The 19,990-nt window shown below is 34.2% G+C and overlaps 1 protein-coding gene across 3 annotated transcripts; it reads left to right on the top strand.

The window, feature by feature from the left end:
- Positions 1-420: 420 nt before the first annotated feature.
- Positions 421-19,978, top strand: LOC110465396 (serine/threonine-protein kinase MARK2-like). Of its 3 annotated transcripts, XM_021521178.1 has the most exons (10): positions 421-459; positions 5,527-7,229; positions 11,008-11,210; positions 12,390-12,479; positions 12,779-12,834; positions 15,058-15,184; positions 15,779-15,903; positions 16,516-17,703; positions 17,856-17,873; positions 19,451-19,978. In XM_021521178.1, the coding sequence occupies exons 2-10, from the start codon at positions 7,071-7,073 to the stop codon at positions 19,759-19,761; spliced, it is 2,277 nt and encodes a 758-aa protein (XP_021376853.1). In that variant the 5' UTR covers positions 421-459; positions 5,527-7,070; the 3' UTR covers positions 19,762-19,978. The 3 variants fall into 3 exon arrangements, with proteins under 3 accessions (XP_021376853.1, XP_021376852.1, XP_021376854.1); XM_021521177.1 differs by lacking the exon at positions 421-459 and having other exon boundaries at positions 5,430-7,229; XM_021521179.1 differs by lacking the exons at positions 421-459; positions 17,856-17,873 and having other exon boundaries at positions 5,430-7,229.
- The last annotated feature ends 12 nt before the right edge of the window (positions 19,979-19,990 follow it).

The following is a 19,990-nucleotide window of genomic DNA, read 5'->3' on the forward strand; positions in this document are numbered from 1 at the left end:
TTAATCAAGAACAATATGACAGAATATATGATCTCAGGGAATTTATTAAAAGCAAATATCAAACTTTATGGAATTTCGTGTCACATGGGATAAGTACGGCGATTGACAGCATGTGCATATTGACAAGTTTAACTCTTTAGGAAATAGAAATATGAATAAAACATCTGCATCTCTTTCAAATGGCCTATGTTAAATTGTATAGGAGACACATCTACCTTGTGAAATCACTATTCTGTCAATACATGAACAGCTTTAGTTCCCACTCATGACTGTGTCCCTATTGATCGAAAGCTCTGACTCGATTAGGCAGTTGATAGAACAAAGCAGAGACAAAAGATAAAAGGCGCCATGAGTTGAGACCGATACGAGACAAGCCTCGCGATAGAGACGCGTATGTACGACAGGTGATCATCATCGACAGTTTAACTCTCCATTAGAGTGCGGGCCTGATATGAAGAGGTATGTATCTACTGATAACATTTTCTAGCAGTTTTAATTTATCTAAATATTATGATTCGTTTATTTGATAACGTTTATTACTTCAATTTCAATTTTTATTTTATTTCTGCGATAATTCACACGAGCTCAAGTAAATATATTCAAATATATTAAAACAACAAAAATAAAGCTATCATTGTTTTTTTTCTCTCTTATTCTGTAATGCGAGTTGTATTCGCTTTTCAGCAAATAGCCTGTTCCTAATTCAGAAACAGCTTGCTATCAGTAGTCTGTTACCGATTCTAGTGAAATTGATGTCAATTTTCCTGTACCTTAATTAGAGTAAAGACAATGCGAGAGCACTTTCTAGCGATTTCATCCAATTTTCTAACGTTAGTCAAACAGCAATAGCATCTTTATGTATAAAATGCATCAACTTGCCTTTCATTTTCTTATATTCGGTAACTTCATATTATTTGCTTTTTGGAAACTGGTTAGAACATCACTCCTTAGGCATATGTTGTTACAGCTTGGTTAGTGCATCACTACTTAATCATATATTGTTACAGCTTGGTTAGAGCATCACTGCTTTATCATATATTGTTACAGCTTGGTTAGATCATCACTACTTAATCATATGTTGTTACAGCGTGGTTAGAGCATCACTACTTAAGCATATATTGTTACAGCTTAGTTAGATCGTCACTACTTAATCATATGTTGTTACAGCTGGGTTAGAGCATCACTACTTTATCACATGTTGTTACAGCTTATTTAGATCATCACTACTTAAGCATATGTTGTTACAGCGTGGTTAGAGCATCACTACTTAAGCATATATTGTTACAGCTTAGTTAGATCATCACGACTTAATCATATGTTGTTACAACTTGTTTAGAGCATCACTACTTAATCATATATTGTTACAGCTTAGTTACATCATCACTACTTAAGCATATGTTGTTACAGCGTGGTCAGAGCATCACTACTTAATCATATATTGTAACAGCTTAGTTAGATCATCACTACTTAATCATATGTTGTTACAGCGTGGTTAGAGCATCACTACTTAAGCATATATTGTTACAGCTTAGTTAGATCATCACTACTTAATCATATATTGTTACAGCGTAGTTAGATCATCACTACTTAATCATATGTTGTTACAGCTGGGTTAGAGCATCACTACTTAATCATATATTGTAACAGCTTAGTTAGATCATCACTACTTAATCATATGTTGTTACAACTTGTTTAGAGCATCACTACTTAATCATATATTGTAACAGCTTAGTTAGATCATCACTACTTAAGCATATGTTGTTACAGCTTGGTTAGAACATCACTACTTAATCATATGTTGTTAAAGCTTTGTTACAGCGTGGTTAGAGCATCACTACTTAATCATATATTGTTACAGCTTAGTTAGAGCATCACTACTTAATCATATGTTGTTACAGCTTAGTTAGATCATCAGCATATGTTGTTACCGGATGGTTAGAGCATGACTCCATCACTACTTAATCGTATGTTGTTACAGCTTGGTTAGAGCATCACTGCTTAATCATATATTGTTACAGCTTGGTTAGAGCATCACTACTTAAGCATATGTTGTTACCGGATGGTTAGAGCATGACTCCTGGACCATATGTTGTTACAGATTGGTTAGATCATAACTACTTAATCATATGGTGTTACAGCTTGGTTACAGCGTGGTTAGAGCATCACTTCTTAATCATATGTTGTCACAGCTTGGTTAGATCATCCCTACTTAATCATATGTCGTTACAGCTTGGTTACAGCGTGGTTAGAGCATCACTTCTTAATCATATGTTGGTATTGCTTGGTTAGATCATAACTACCTAATCATATGTTGTTAAAGCTTTGTTACAGCGTGGTTAGAGCGTCACTTCTTAATCATATGTTGTAACAGCTTAGTTAGATCATCACTACTTAAGCATATGTTGTTGCAGCGTGGTTAGAGCGTCACTTCTTAATCATATGTTGTCACAGCTTGGTTAGATCATCCCTACTTAATCATATGGTGTTACAGCTTGGTTACAGCGTGGTTAGAGCATCACTACTTAATCATATGTTGTTACAGCGTGGTTAGATCATCACTACTTAATCATATATTGTTACAGCTTGGTTAGATCATCACTACTTAATCATATGTTGTTACAGCTTGGTTAGATCATAACTACTTAATCATATGTTGTTATTGCTTGGTTAGATCATCACTACTTAATCATATATTGTTACAGCTGGGTTAGAGCATCACTTCTTAATCATATGTTGTTACAGCTTAGTGCATTAATCCTTAGGCATATATTGTTACAGCTGAGTTAGTGCATCACTCCTTAGGAATACATGTTACAGCTTGTTTGGAGAAGAATACATGTAATATTTGATTTATGCATAGCACAAAAGCAATATATCTTTAACGTGTTTATGCATTCTGTTTAACAAACATTACAAAACCTCAGACGTCATAACATGTTTTACCTTATAATTGTTTGTCTTTTTATTAGATTATTGACAGAACAGGTAGTTTGAAAAATCCATTGGAGCTAATCAGTTCTCGTTAGGGCAACTACGGTACAGAATACAGAATAAAAATTTCTGTAGCTATGGCATTTGTTTTTCAATACACCCTTTTGATTACTTAACGATAGGAACAGATGATTAATTACAGGAGCTTACACAGCGTTACATTTTGTTCGATAAAGAAATGAAACCAATGTCTTCTAGAATCTGTATATTTTAAACACTATCACATATATATAAATTTTATATGCATTTTTTTATGAATATATATTCAAGAAACCGATTTGTAAAAATAAGAATTTCAAATACTTTTAAGTCATACTAATACGAATCTGCACACTGGAAGTCATTTTATACCGAACTTGTTTGTCGGTAGTGGGCCTGTTTGTATATGTGATTTTTGATAAAGACCGGTTTTATTATACCATTTACTCGCGAAAAGCCAAACCGCCTTGTATGAGTCTGGAAGTAGGAACATGGGGCTGATTCGTTTGTTATACAAATACATCTTCAGGTAACAATACTAATCTAAACTGATTATTTGTACCTGACTGAAAACTAGCTTGGTGTAAATAGTTGATACCTTATCAGTAAAACATAACTACACGTATATCATACATATATAAAATAAACACATTTTGAGGCTTACTTAAATTTTATAGGATGATAAAAGCAGTTTGAAATCAAACTATGGAAGATATGTGTTATTTTGGCTCAACAACAGCTATTTTGTACAGATTAAGTAAGCATACCGTTGGTTGTTTGATCTGTAATGAAACACCAGTTCAAAGTCTGTCCATCTTTATGATGTTTAAAGGCCTTTGTGTTATTCCTTAATCAAATAACATGAATAATGGTTGGCGTTTTAGGCTTCCTCCATACAGTGTTATTCCTTTCACACTTAGGTACCAATAATCACGTTCTGTGTTTAATGTTGATTTCTTTCAAATGTCACCAATAATTTGAACAAAGGCAATGATTGATGGAGCAAAACCTGACATACCCCCGGTACCATGTAAAACGACATTATGATTTAAGGTGACGACGAAAAAGAAGTTTATTTTTATTAAAATGCAGCAGTTTTACTGTGAGGCTTTCTATAGTATGAAGATTCAATGTTCTTAGATCGATGCCCCCTCGTAAAGAACCCGAAGCAAAGCACCGGTAGGGAGGGATGGAGTGTGGTGGAGGGGATACCCCTCCCCCCTACTGCTGCTGTAGATTAAGAAATTAACATCATTTCTTAATCTTAANGCCAGAAAAAGGGTAGGGCATGTTTATACACTTAGCACATTCCATCACCACACGACCCTGGATCCTGGTAGCTAGTTCCATTGTAGTTCAATTGCAATTATCAAGCTACATTATACTTGTCATATAGGCACATTAGATACACGTAGACCGGGAAGTTGGTTGCATGACATCAACTGTCTCTATCATTATATTTCATACACCAAGGTTATTTGTAGAGTTACATAGTATGGCACAATATTTATATTACCAGGATATACATTGTCAGTTAACCATATCCATCAATACATTATCAATTGGAATCCTCAAATCATGATACTGCTGCTGTAGATTAAGAAATTAACATCATTTCTTAATCTTAAAAAACCCAGTTATTGGTAAGTATAAACGTTGATTAGCTAACGTATCTTCATTCGTTCAAACATGTAAATACATAGATTACGGCATTTCATAGTTGGTATGAGACGCTTAAGTTAATGTTATTAAACAATCGAATGATAATACAAAAATCATATAAAATAAAAACATGCATAAATCAATAAACACGTGTCTCGTTATTTGACTAACAATTAGATAGCAATGAAGTATTAGTATAGGACTAATTGGTGTGGCGGTATGTGTGTTAATCAATCAAACCCAATCGGTGTCACATGTCATTCAGTCTCAAAGGTTCATAGGATAGGTGTTTTGTCATCACCGGGACGTGGCCGATAGACACTGTCCACCGGAGTTACTTGTAGCCTTCAATACCATAGTCTCTACCGTAATAACATTTCCAAGATATCGGATTTCGAATTATGACATTCAATATATTGAGAATTAAGTATGTTAATATAGTTTGAAAATCCTATACTTGAACCCGTTAATAGGGTCTTGTTTATATTAAAAATATAGTGGTCTTTTAGCAAGGATAGTATTTAATTTATCAAGCATTTGAGACACAGAATGACCATTGTTAATTATATGTCGTCTTTAATCTCAATAACAAACATACAATACACCCCATTGAAGTTTGCTGAAAAGACGTCTATTAATTTATTTGTCGTAGTAGAATACCACCTCGTCTAGAGGTCAATAGTTTTACAGCGATCGAGCTTCACACGCCTGATAAGGCTTAGTATCGTGTTTTATGCATGCATGAGACCGTTTCAGATTAAAACGAAAATTACCTCTAGGTGTAACATACGAGTCAGTCTGCAGAGTAACTTCAACCAAGTATTTAGGCTACATGGCGAAAAATTTCTGAATACATGTAAAGGATATTATTTAATTTATTTCAATTATCTATAGGTTAAAATATTCAGAAGACCACCAATGGATACCTATTCCATCAGCCGAAGTGCAGGTGTTTCAATCGTTATGAGAGAGTTAAAGGTAACGGCGCTGTAGAAGCAACATCATTATGTCCTTATGTCGAAGTGTCATTCACCTGGTTCTATCGTCGCTCTAGACAGCTTGTCGTGATAAGTAGAAAGGATTTCTGATAGAAGACCAGTATTGCTACAACTGCCTTACCAGATTTCTCCAGCAGGATTGTTAAGATTATGGAAAGCAAAGGTAATTGATCTGGGACGTTTGACTTTTAGACATCATTGACTCCCTCCTAGGCTGGCTTACCTGGTTGGAGGTCTCACATTATGTAACATAATGTCCGACGAAGACGTATTGAACGAAGTGATTTGATGTGAACTTTGCCAGGTGTATTTATTTCGCCGAGATTTTTCTGCACGATACCGTATTACAAACCATTGATTCTCCAAGCTCTAATCGTTGGCCAACAGAAGCATACGCATACAGTATTGAGGACGTCTTTATCATATTACAGTGTTTCGCTAATATAGTGGTCTCCAACCTTTCACATATCCATGTTTAACGCCAGGCTTTTCACTTCTATATCAAAGGTCAAAATATGAACAATCCTACCGGAAGGATGTAAAGATATTTCACCTTATCATACATGTACTATTGACATCAAGCGTGCATATATTTCTAATGATGTTTTCTTGTGGACTAAACAGCGTGCCTTTGAATTAATGAGGTATTTATATATTGACGATATGTTATCTATGGGTAAAAGTGGCTGGCCCAGGCTTTGATAAATGACTTGTCGCGCTCTTTCCTTGTTACAGTAATGGATGCCTTAGATCTTTGATGTTATAACCTCAGGTTTCAGTTATTTAAACGCAGTTAATGACTAAACAATCGCATTGCGGTATGTGATGAAAATATCATAATACAACAGTCAATGCCGTTTATCGATTCACAGAAAGTGTTGCCAGATTCTACACGCTTGAGTACAAGCTCATTATATCGTTTGAATATCCGTTAAAAGCTGTGATATAGGGCTTTGTGCGTTTTGGAATATACGGTAAAGACCGGAGGAGAGTAGTCAGAAAATAAATACCTATACATGTATACCTTAGAAATACATATCTATTAAATTTCCTACTTCATCATTGCTGGAACCGAGACTTTGATGTTAACGGGATCTAGCTGTTAAAACTATGACACACTGTGTGTCCCTGTGTATCAACATGCAGTTTGCCCCACAAACATGACCGTTCAGTAATCATAGTACATTTTTTAGAGTGTTCCTGAATTGTCAATGCTGAGTATTACAAACAAAAACAATGCTATTCATTCGCACGGCTAACGCACACCCAATTTGGACAAAGTGTTGTATACAAAACTACCTTACCCGTGAATGATACCTGCTGGACTGTGCACACCTTAAAATAGGATTATCACAATGGACTAGATAAAACAAAACAAACTTTGGTACCTAGATAATAGGCTCATCATGGAATGTACTGCCGAAAGCATACGGCCACAACATGTTGCATGTCATGGATAAATTTGAGAGGCAATTTACGGATAATTATGTTCCATTCGACAAAAAGAAGAAGGTTGGAAATTACATTCTTGGACGAACAATTGGAGAAGGTTCCTTTGCTAAGGTTCGCCAGGGCTTCCATGTCCTGGCTAGAGACAAGGTAGGTATCTTTGGTGAGGCTTCACCTTACCATACGTCACTGAAGTATACACCTATAATCGTTTACTTTTCAGAATATGTCTGAAACTTATGTAATTCGGCAATGAAAGGTACACATCTAAATACGAATGTCACTATAAAACCCTAGATCACGCCAATTCAGTATTCATTATTTGATTACTATGACGGAAAATAATTGACAAAACTACGGTAATAAGGATGTTTTTAATGCACGTGCATGCATTCTAATGTGGTGTTGAGTGGAAGACGTATGTAATAGAAATTTAATCTGCAAATTCTTAAATTGGATATGTTATTGATTATTGTGTGATTTGTTATTGGTTTTATCACGGAACTATACAGTTTCGTATAGGAACATTTAATAAGGGATACTTAATATTTATCGCATTATGAATAGTAGTTCAGAGGGAAAATATTTAGACGCATATAAATGCACATATTAAACACTTCATTTCATTACAAAATGAGTAATGTTCAAGTCATACCATTCTCCACCATTGCCAGTTGTTTAGAATAAGCTTTAAATTGCGTTCGTTGAGTTCTTTATAAACAGCATTCGGCATTTACATATACTTCTACTCAACTTGTCCTGTGGTATACACTCCACAGAAGCCCAGGTATAGATTGATCATTACACTATATGATAATGTCTCTTCATCTAGACGGGTGTGTACATGCGCCAACACTATTTGGACATCCTGCTCACTATATTTACACAAACTATAAGTTAATAAGCTTTTCCATCTTGACCTTTATTGTTAGTTCTGACCACTGTGTCGGAACGTTCTTTTTACTTTAATGTGTTCCCTCGAACAGTACGTTAGATACACAACGACCACTTTCGTCCCTAATCCACTGCAATAACTACGTTGATTAACAATGGCATGTCTCCCCATTATATCGTTATTCCTTCCTTTGATATCGTGACCACTTGGTAACGTGACAGTAACTATCAACAGATCATTATATACTGCGTTCACTTCCAAATGTCACCATAACATGCTTTTCTCTTATTATCAAACTCACACGTTCTTCAAATCTGAAATCTGTTGGTTATCAACATGATTTACTGAGTATTTTAAATAACTTTAATATATCAAATCACATATTATGCTAGAATAAGTCATTTGACATTTTAACCATGAAATTATGTAAAATAATTTTAACAACAATTCTTTAACAAGTATTAAGTTTTAGCGTGTGTTTGAACCTACCTAACAACTGCTGTTATAAGATGTCATTAAGCCAACAATTGCCAACATTCGTTTTGGTTTAACTGTCAGTAGCCGTATTTTGTGTACCTGTACCCACTATTTATGTTTTTGTGAAGTGAACTTATAAAATCCGAAATGTTGTTCATTTTATTTAGAGAATAATTGAAAATATATACCAGTGTTATATGGGATTTTACCGTCTATATTACTTCTTTGACCCTTACCATATATATATATATATATATATATATGTTTATATATATGTCAACTCCATGCATAACGAGTAAATTTGATTATCTGATTATTTTGGATAAGTGAGAAATAAATAATTTGTAACACGCAGGCAGAGGATATTTTCTTAAGGAAATAATATGATAACCACTGGGTTTCGGGTTTGTAGATAAACAATGTTAAGTCGTACAGGTATATGTCTGCTTTGTACAGACATGGACAGGTATCTTTGATCTGTCACATACGTCTATAAATAGGTTCTTTTGTACTGTGTTGACACTAATGAACCGTTACATCGCACCCATTCACATACATTGACATTGGTACCTCGGCTACAACATACATGTAAGTGATACGTGTATGCAATGTTATAGCTGGGGATTAATAACAATGTTTTTCAATATACTTAAATGATATCATCATCCATAGATTTGAGAGAAAAAAACATTTAAATTAATTTCAAAATCAGTAAGATAGCTTCAGATTAACATTTCTGTATATTTCATTATGATTGGCATATCATTATTGAATCTACTCAAATGGTTATCGATTACAAAATGCACATTGAATCAATTTGATATCAATTACGACAAAAAAAAGCAAGCATACATTTAAACGATTAATAAGCCATATTACATGGTCTTTACTGGTGAAGTTGGTGTACTATGATTTGAATTGCGTAAAACCGGTAAAGAAATCAGAAATGTGTTCCCGATTTGGTCTTTCATATACCATTTATATTCTTATTAGCGAAAATCTTATCATGTTTATGAGTTCATGTATACACCTACTCCCCATTTAAATTCAAATTTTAATCGATAAATGAACATGTTAATATTCATATGGTTAGATTTGTCGATCACACTGAGTGAGATCTTGTGACATGTAATTGCAACAGAGAGAATTATTGTCAGTGCACGAACATGCACTAGACTTGCTACAGCCCAAATGTTTTTATGAAAAATTTCCCAGCTGTATTTTACTACTTGCTTATCCCCCTTATTTTTTTGGGAACTGGGAATCAGACATCCAAATGATCAAAATTATAAGAGTAGATTGTTTTGCTAAATGATTCAATATTCTAGAAACGGGGACCAGTTTAGAACATACACTGATTTGTTATATTTCCTACGTTAGAGTAAACATTGACACAATCCATTCAAGGCTATCTAATAGTCCGAATTATTCTGACGTTCTATCGATTTTTTTCATATCGGTCTGTCGTCGATTAACGTCAGAACTCCGGCCCTCTATAAAATGCGGGAAATAAGCGACCCGCGCCCGGAGCGCACTTCCAACTGATATTTTAGAAACAAATCGTCACTTTCACACACATGTCGCAATTGGATCGAAAGATTTATTCTTTATGCACTAGGTGATATCAATAACATGTTTCAAAGATCATTACGAAAAGTATTTTCCAACGTTTTCTATACCAACCCATGTTTTTAATGGAAATTAGGCCATGAGCAATGTCATATGACTTGACGAGATCCCGCGTTACCGAAGGTATTTCCCAACGATATGACGTAGACCGAAGAGATTTTAGTCACGTGGCATTAGAAGGCGGGGCTATAAAAAACTAGAGTAACAGAGCAAGTTTGAAAATATATGTTTTTAGTGATTGTATTGGTTGTTTGGGGCATGTTATGTATGTTCATCTTGTGCATAAAGAATAGATCTTTCGATCCGTGTGCGACATGTGTGTGAAAATGACGATTTGTTTCTAAAATATCAGTTGGAAGTGCGCTCCGGGCGCGGGTCGCATATTTCCCGCATATTATAGAGGGCCGGAGTTCTGACGTTAATCGACGACAGACCGATATGAAAAAAGTCGATAAAACGTCAGAATAATTCGGACTAGGCTATCTAATAGATATAGTATATACTAACTTAATCATATCGTTAATAAAAGATTGTCATTACTGTTCTTTAAGTATTAATTTTAATCATGCAATATGTTTATCGGTAAAAACTGCTTAAGTCTAAAATGTGATCAATTCTAAACAATCAAAATGATTCACTACTTAATCTGGATCATGAAACTAATCCTAGATAACTTGGCTTATATATTGCATGGAATATATGTATCTGTGTGAAATATTGCAACGTAACACAATTGGTAATTAATGGAACATATTATGTGTATTCATAAAAATCTAGATGGTTTTATTTGTAACCAATACGCCACAGATAATTTAACACACTTTCCATTTAACTTTCTTCCTTTTCTTCATTATCTATTTGTTGGCGTATGATGTGATGTTGGCACACATTTATCTGTATAAATGTTTGTCTGTATGTGGTACACAGGTAGCGGTGAAGGTGGTATCGAAGAAAGCCATTTTGTTGAGAGATTATGTTCGGAAAAACGTGCACAGGGAGGCAGTGGTGCTACAGAAACTTCAGCACCCCAACATTGTCCGTCTGTTTGAGGTGATGGAAACAGAGAACACATACTACATAGTCCTGGAATACGCTGACGGCGGAGACTTCGTCAAATATCTATCTGCAAAGTAAGCACGACATAACACTTTTTCTGTCAATATGTATGTATCGAAACTATTTTAACTGAAATTGTGTATAAATAACCGTTTTGGTCGTTTTTCATTATAATTACGATCGTAAATGACACTATGCGAAGTCCTGCGTATCGGAACAAGCATACTCTATTGTCTATTTCAGTTCGATGTGTTTTATTTAACTCTTCAACAATGTTGATATGTCTCTCTTGATCAATGGTTTCAAAGCACAAATGAGTCAGAACAACTGTAACTTGTAAAGTCCTCTATTGTAATTAGTGGACTATAATATCGCATCAGGTTGTCCTGCCTTATTTTTGAAGCAACAACTTTTGAACAATTCAGTGTTTAATATAATTTCATAGCCAATTAATCATTACATTTTAACATTAACATATCAGATTATGTCGACTTGATAAACACTGCACTGTGACATATATATAAAAACTGGTCACTGTCACAGTGTGAAGATATCACGTTTGGTATTGACTGATCAATCAAAGCCGGAGGTTTCTGTATTTCTGTATGAAGTGACTGTAGCATAGGTGTAAGTTTTAGGACGTCGCATCTTCTTAAACTTAGTTATTTATTTAATGCTCAATTGTAAACATTGTGTAAGCTTACCAAATATATGCAGAAATTGTATTGTGAAGCCTATTCAGAATGGCACGCAGCATTAAATGTAATACATTTTTCATTTTAATTGCACAATACCAATATTATTCGCTTGTCCTCCACACTATCATACTTTATTCGCATGACAGAATAAACTGATATTTTTTACTCGAGATAAAAATGGTATTCTTCCATAAACAATTACGAAATACAATAAAAGAATATTACAGTAAGGACTCAATAAAATACTAATAAAGAAGTAAGACGCTTTTTTCACGTTAGTCATTTTTTTATTTATTTTTTACATAAAGCTGGAGCATTTACGTACAATTTAAACAATCAAAACGCTTCATATTTTATCGCAATAGCAAACTAGCGGAATCCATCTTTAAATTTCAACTAACTGAAAACCATGTCATTAGGACTATAACTTATGATAACATCAATGTCATTGTACAAGCTGGAGGGTAAGTTATTGAGTTTTAAACAGTCAGAGGAATAACGTTTACATGGCGTTATACATACGTATTGATAAAATTCCTTCAAAATTAATTCTAGAAAGTGTTTGACTGAATTCGAGAGCAGACGATTTTTGCGACAACTGACATCAGCAGTGGATCACATGCATAGATCTAATATTGTTCATCGGTAAGTTATGATCATTTTGATACAATCATGCAATTATTTTTACATCAGAATTGTATTTTCTGCTGATGATTATCATGTGAAGCGATATTACTAGTGTTAATTTTGATATTATATCAGTTTTGCATTGCCTATATCAGCCAGATGATATCATACTTATTTATCAGTACTTGCTATCGATTTGTTGTCGGGATTATGGTAACAGACACAATAAACCAGTAAAATAAGTATAGTTCAAACAGACTCGATGAAAATTATGAACTTTCTGTCATTCGTACAGTTATCTCTCGTTCAAATTTCAGAGATTTGAAACTGGAGAACTTCTTACTTGACAAAGATTTGAATATCAAAATAATTGGTAAGTATATGTATATTTTCCCTTTTAATAATGAATATATTAGAAATGGCCATTGAATGTATATAGATTCATATAGCACAACCAGTTAATTGTTCATATGTGACGTTTCGATGAATTATTCGAATGTACCAATCTTCATCAGATAAATGACCGGTAAAGCGTGTGTACACTAAGATGTTGCTACATACAAGCTGACAAAGAAAATTCGCCGTCGATTGGGCTATTCTATAAGCATCTTGAGCTTCACAGCAGATCAGTTCTGAATTGGGATGAGTGGTTCATAGACTCTTGCACATCTATGACCAGCTATTAAAAAAAACGGAGTTTTGAAAAAAACATGTATGCAATCGTATTTCAAACGATGCTCAGCTTCAAAACAATGGTTTTCGGTATAATCAAACATTGGTTAATGGCCATATTTAATTAATTACCACAAACAACTTACGTAATTTCGTTATTCTTTTGTTTCAATTTATATTTCAAAAATTATGGCAATTATCGAGTTGGTAATTGCTTTCTGACGCCCTAGTGTGTCTGTAAAATTGATCGATCAGAATCAACCCTCGTCTACCTTTGCCAAGGTTTTATACAGAGTCGATAAGTGCGCTCTTCCTTCCTCACACAATGCCAAGTTAACCGATACCCTAGCCTTTAATTGAAGTAATTAGTATACGCCATTACAATTCTTTATTCGTCGGGTAATAGGGTATGCGTTATGTAATAACCACTGCCTAATTGTAAAGCTGGTTTCTGCAATTGCAATTATCCTCGAATCAACACTCATTTTAATCGGCCAAACCTTCGATAGCTTCTCAACCCTAAGTGGGTAGAACCTTTGTATTTAAGATCGATGTTCTTTCCGTCAATTTTTCTTCTTCCAAGAATTGATTTAAAAACAAAAGTTTTGCATTTACAATGTTGATGCGTCCGCCTGTATGCTGAAACAACAATGTACATATATTTAGTGTAACTAAGACAGGAAAATGATGATACATGTATTAGCACTTTGTGAAAATATGACAAGATTGTATAAGCGTATTAGATGACATTTAACAATCATCCTGTGATGATATACGTATTTGCAGAAGTATTACCATAACCAGAATCAATGATTGCACCAATCTGTCACTTTTAAGTTCCGTTTTGGAAGTAGTAGACTTTTATCATATTCTCATTTAACATAGCAATACCGTGCTTTGAGACACGAAATATGTGGAGTATAATCCTTCTTGTAGCAAACACAACAACGCTCTATGGTAAAAAGTGAAGGATAATTTTTATGGATTTGTCCATTCATTTGTGTAATTTAACAGCGGGCGTCTGTTCGGAAGGCCATTCGACTAATCATTTGACCATTCCATCCATAAAGGAATCATATCCACTGAGACAAATAACGATAACGATTTATTGACTTGACAAAGCCTATTATGTTAATTTCATAAGCCGAGTTTTGTTGAGCGCATGTTTAGTTATAAAGGTAATTGAGAGTACATTAATATACATATTGGCAATGCAAACAATTAAAGCATTTAAACATTCTTCTATCAGCTATATATACAATCTAATGATATGTTGATTCAAACACTTTATATAAATATGTGTTTAATTATTTGTTGTAAAGAAAACTTAACAAAACGATCAATTGTGGGAATTGTGTAAAGAATGCCAATTACAATCACTCGGGATCAAGCACAATGCTGCTCCTTAGGTTTCGATGATATCATTCGTTATTAATTAAGTTTATCGATAAATGTTCGAGACAAAATCGTTAAAAAATTATGATTGTGTTTGTATCTTGAATGTTCTATTCATTCGAATGAACAATTGTTGGTGTGTTGTATGACATGACATAATTATTGAGAATCTCAAAATCTGGGATTTTGAATTCAAGTGGAATATCCTCTTTTTACTTTAATAACCCCGAATGCATGATGATATGATAATATTGTGTTGTTAGCTTAAAGATATGCAATTGAACTATATATTTATTACAGCAGTAGTACATTGATCCTATCGGAAATAATATAAAAAGAAAACCTCTCAACAACATGTCATTAGCGCGTTTATCTCATCAAGGAAGAATCTCCTTAATGATATAAAAACGCTAATGACATGTTGTGGTTTTTTCTTTCTTTATATATACACTCAAATATTGTTTCTTTTATTTCGTAATTATAATGTTGAAGAAATTAAATAAACAATATAATTATATTTTGCTGACAGACTTCGGCCTCAGTAACCTATTCCACGGTGAGACATCACTCAGTACTCAGTGTGGGTCGCCAGCATACGCCGCCCCGGAAATATTTAGCAACCAGAAGTACGGATCAAGTGTCGACATCTGGAGTCTGTAAGTAGCGCTAGTTTTAAATGACTAGATATAACATTATGTCAAACATGAACATTGATATGTATGTGAACATATAAGTATATTGTGTTTATACTAACTTTGTCCATTCTAATGCCACGTGACGGTATTGTTTTCATCAAATGTGTATGAGGTGTGTCGCTTATAATGATTAACAGTTACCTCATTTTCGTATAACTCCAGTATTTCCCTGTTATAAATGTGTACGATTTGTTTAATAAAGCTGTCAACAGTTTGATGTCGTAAAATATTTATTAAAAAGATTTCTTATTATTTGCCAGGAAGGAAATTAATTGGTAAATTGTATCCGTTAATGTAGTATCAATAACTAGTATATTGACTTCACGCCTAGCTCACCATATAATTCATGAAGTCTTGCTGATTTAAATTAACCCCTATTGTCAGTTAGTAGAATACGATAATGTACATTCAAACCTACACTGTGATTCTGGTTATTTAGTGATTGTCGATTATATTTTGAATTTGTATAATATGTCAATTTGAAGATATGTTTTGCCGGGTGTTCGTCCTAACGTTATAATTTATAACTGACTGTGACAATCTTCTTCATTGTAGCGGAGTATGTATGTATGCAATGCTGATCGGCACTTTGCCATTCGTACCACAACCAGCTAACAATCTGGCCCAACTTCACGCGTTAATTCTTAAAGGGTGCTCCGTCCCAGAAGAACTCTCAATAGGTAAGTAAGAATGTTGATGAACATGTCACAAACTTATAACTTATAATACATTACTTTGTTCCACGTTTTGCTTTAACAAAAGTATGGTTATAATGCAAACAGATATTGGAACCAGACTACACCTTCTATCTTGCTGATATTGTATTATAATGTCCCTAAGATATAAAAGATAATAGAACAACAACTAACATAAATGTTTTCTTATTTGTACGTGATTCTTCATCAAAACATTAATTATTCAAATGGTTTTTATTTCTCCCTGATACTTACCAAGCTCAGCATGACTCTGATAATCCTACTCTGATTGTACACATATTTTGTCGCCATACAATAAGATAGGTCACAGACAATTGGTCGTGACGTTTAGCGAACAATGGTTGACAATGTTAAAGATATGAACTTCTATTCATGTGACTTCTGACATTAATTAAAGTACAATGTTATTCGAAATCAATCCCGATTGGAGCATATGTAGGTTATCTTAGCCTTAGAAATGACGTGTCTGTTTGTCATTTACTTATGTCTCATACATGGAACTAAATGTATGCTATTGTCTTTGTTTTTATCATTTTAACATTCTATTAATCAATTACATTGGTTTCGTTAACCTAGAATGCAAAGATCTGTTGAAACGCATGTTACAACCAGACTACAAGCGTCGAATCAGGATTGAAGAGGTGCTGCACCACGTTTGGATATCGGTAGGGTATGATGAACATATTTACCGCCAGCCAATACTTCCCAATGTCATACCAACACTTCCTCAGGAATCTGTGGTTCACTACATGACAAACACATACAACTTTACAGAATCTGACGTTATCGAGTCTCTAGGGGAAAGGAAGGTTAACTCCATAGCTGCCACGTATAACCTCCTGCTTGGAAGATTTGAAAGTGGACTGCAATTAGTCGGACAGTCCGTGGAATCCCCTAAGCGAGATCATCAGTGTCCGTCTGAAAGTGACTCTCTCACAAACAGTGGACATATTCTGGAAAAGGGAAGACTACCCGCTGAACTGAACACACCTATGATAAACCCCACTTCATACAGAAGATATGTGCAATTTTTGCAAGAGACGAGACATAAAACCCTTAGTCGGCAACAAAACGAATCTTTTTTGTTTCAAAGACAGAAAATTATAGCTTCAATAAAACCAGAAAGTAGAATAGGAATAACAGAAGGATCTAACGGCAAATTCACCAACTACAATGTGTCATATTCTGCCCCAACGTATGAACAACTGTATGCGTGGGGGTCAGATAGGGGTGGCAAACATGACGACCTTTCAAAGAAATCGTTTGAAGTTCACGACGATTTAACAAAGGAGTCAAAAGCAGATGACCAGACAATACTGCCTGTGGTGGATACTGACAAAAATAGGACTAGAAATCTTACAGTTTATTCCCAGAAATCGATGGTGCGGCAACAGTCAGACAGTGATTGTAGTGACATTTTAGACGACTCAAACAAAATTTTCCCTGTCAAAACCTCAAAACCATCTTCAACGGGTAAATTAGTACTACCCGGCAGAAGTCATCCAAACGGAAAAAAGAAACCACCACAGCGTTCTATATCAGAACCCAATACTAGAGAGACAGATGGTTTATCAATAGTGCTGACCGAGCCCTGCGGCGACGAAGCTTGGGGTCCCGTACAAAGACATAAGGCTAAATTAGTGAAAGGTGTGACCCTTACGCTTTCGAGGAGTAAAACAATATTCGGCAGTTCTATATCATCTCAAAAGCTACTTACATCAAGGGATCAACGAATTCTAGGTGACGCTCAAATCGTTGGCAAAGGTATTTACAAACTTATCATGGTTATATTATTATGATGAAAGTCATACTTGTATTAATGTGAAAATAATTGAAATAACATTTATGTGATTCAGTTGTGGAACAGTTCTTCAGACGTTATTTTTATGTTTTATCTAAAATATTTGTTTTCACAGAACAATATTCACAATCTGGTAATACATCATCTACTACTATATATAAAGGCATTATTGGGAATCGGTGATATTATTAAACGTTGTATACCGCTTGTATTCTATTGCGTTTTCTTCACTTCATTATTCATCTATAGATAAATTACCGTTAGGCAAACTCTGCACTCCAAAGATATTGTAGAAAGGCTTTTTGAGAAGAAGATGGCATGACTATGTGTTTATCTATATTCACTTAAATTAGTGTTATATGTGTGCACCTAAATTTATAGTTAAATATAATACATAGCTTTTTAGATAACTAAATATATTAGTTTTAGCGTTTGGTAATCGGGATTCTATCAGCTTTTTTGGTTGCAGCCTTTTGCATATGTAGTTACCACTTGTAACGTTACTTACAGTCACGTCATTGTTGTATGCATGCACATTTTTGTTTAACGCGTGTCTATAACTGCTATCTGAAAAAAAACATCACATAAGCTAGCCACTTGCTGTCCGTTTTATCTATACATTCTAAGTAACTGTTTTTATCAATTATGCGATTTAAAAGTTTGTTTAATTAAGCATAATAATATTTTATTTTAAAGGTTGTTTATAAAAAAAACATTATGAAACTGTAATGTTCTTTTGTGATAAGAGTACGATTTTAAACTAGGATGTTGTCATTTTAACTGTATCACACCAATTAAATTCAAATACGTACAAACGTGTTGTTCCTGTGAGTAATTGAAAGCTGTTATTTACGTTAAATGAAATTACTTGTGTTCCAAATACGTAGTGACCACATGTAAGCGTAAGCTATAATCTCCTGCTAGATATAAGTTTTCTAGTTACTGCTGCTCTGTTCGCTTCGTCTTCTGCATCTCTTCATCGGATTTTGGTGATTTATCTGTTGCTTTCCTATTATAATGTGTACATAGTAACCCTTTTATACTTGTCACTTGCTTTGTATGCTATGTGATACGTTTATCAATATAAACTAAACAAACACGTCGATTGATTCAGTTTTGTCGTACAGTGTACAGTTCCTGTACATTTGTTAAGCAACCTTTTAGCAACTTTTTTTTTAATCTTGGATTAAAAATAATTTGTCATTTTGGGCTGGTTTTCACTCTTATAACTATTAGGCTGTATTATTATATACTATATAAGTATTCCTCCACTTTTCTATTAAAAATGAAGAATCTCCCATACAAGGGCTATGAAACCACCAAACTTGATAAGAAATTTTCGTTTTGAAATGTGTTAAATTATAACTGAGGGAGATTGAAATGTTTCGCAGGTTTTCATGAGAGATATAAACGGATGAACATTGTCCTTTGATTTATGTTATTAAAAAGATATTCATATTGGGGACATGCTAAACTTTGAATCAACGCAATAATAAGATTTTCGTAGTAAGAACAGTTTACATCATGAACTCTAATTCGAAAACAAATATTGATTAGAAAAAATGGTTCTATCTTAAGCAATTGACTGATAATTATAATTATCCCTCTTTAGAAATATGAAAGTCAATAATTAAATCTATATGTTCATACATATATAATGACATGTTCTAAACAAGACATGGATTTGTACGTAATAATTTACCGTTTTAGGTCGTATAATGGTCGAGCGATCAGCATCGACTCGTCATTATCGTCAAACGTACGTGACCGACTACCAAAAACCAAAGACAGCGACTGGCGTGAAGAACAGATTTCCGGAGGTTGTAAATCCTGCAAATATAAGAGCCAAATCGGACTTAGGAATGTACACTAAGAGTGAAGAGAGTTCCCATTTACCAGATGTGGTGGATTTGTCTAGCTATGATGTTCCTGTTTGCCCTCCCTCCCCAGTAGAACGACTGATAGTTGATGATGAAGCGCCAATGATACGGATTCGAATCACTAGTTGTATGAAACAGTAAGCCGCCTTTTGAACCATGTGCAATAATGATAATATATATGGAAGCTTTGTAATTTGATGAACAACAACAGGAATGTTGTCAGGAGCGAACATTGAGTACATACCTAATGTTTTGGTGTCGGAGGGAGGATATACACTTAATGGACGCGTATGCATGATCAAACGTTAAAATGCAATAATGACATTAAAATAGTATCAGTATAACAACCTTGTGTTTGAGTTTTAACTTT

The sequence above is a fragment of the Mizuhopecten yessoensis genome, unplaced genomic scaffold (assembly GCF_002113885.1).
Source record: "Mizuhopecten yessoensis strain PY_sf001 unplaced genomic scaffold, ASM211388v2 scaffold11073, whole genome shotgun sequence".
NCBI lineage: Eukaryota > Metazoa > Mollusca > Bivalvia > Pectinida > Pectinidae > Mizuhopecten > Mizuhopecten yessoensis.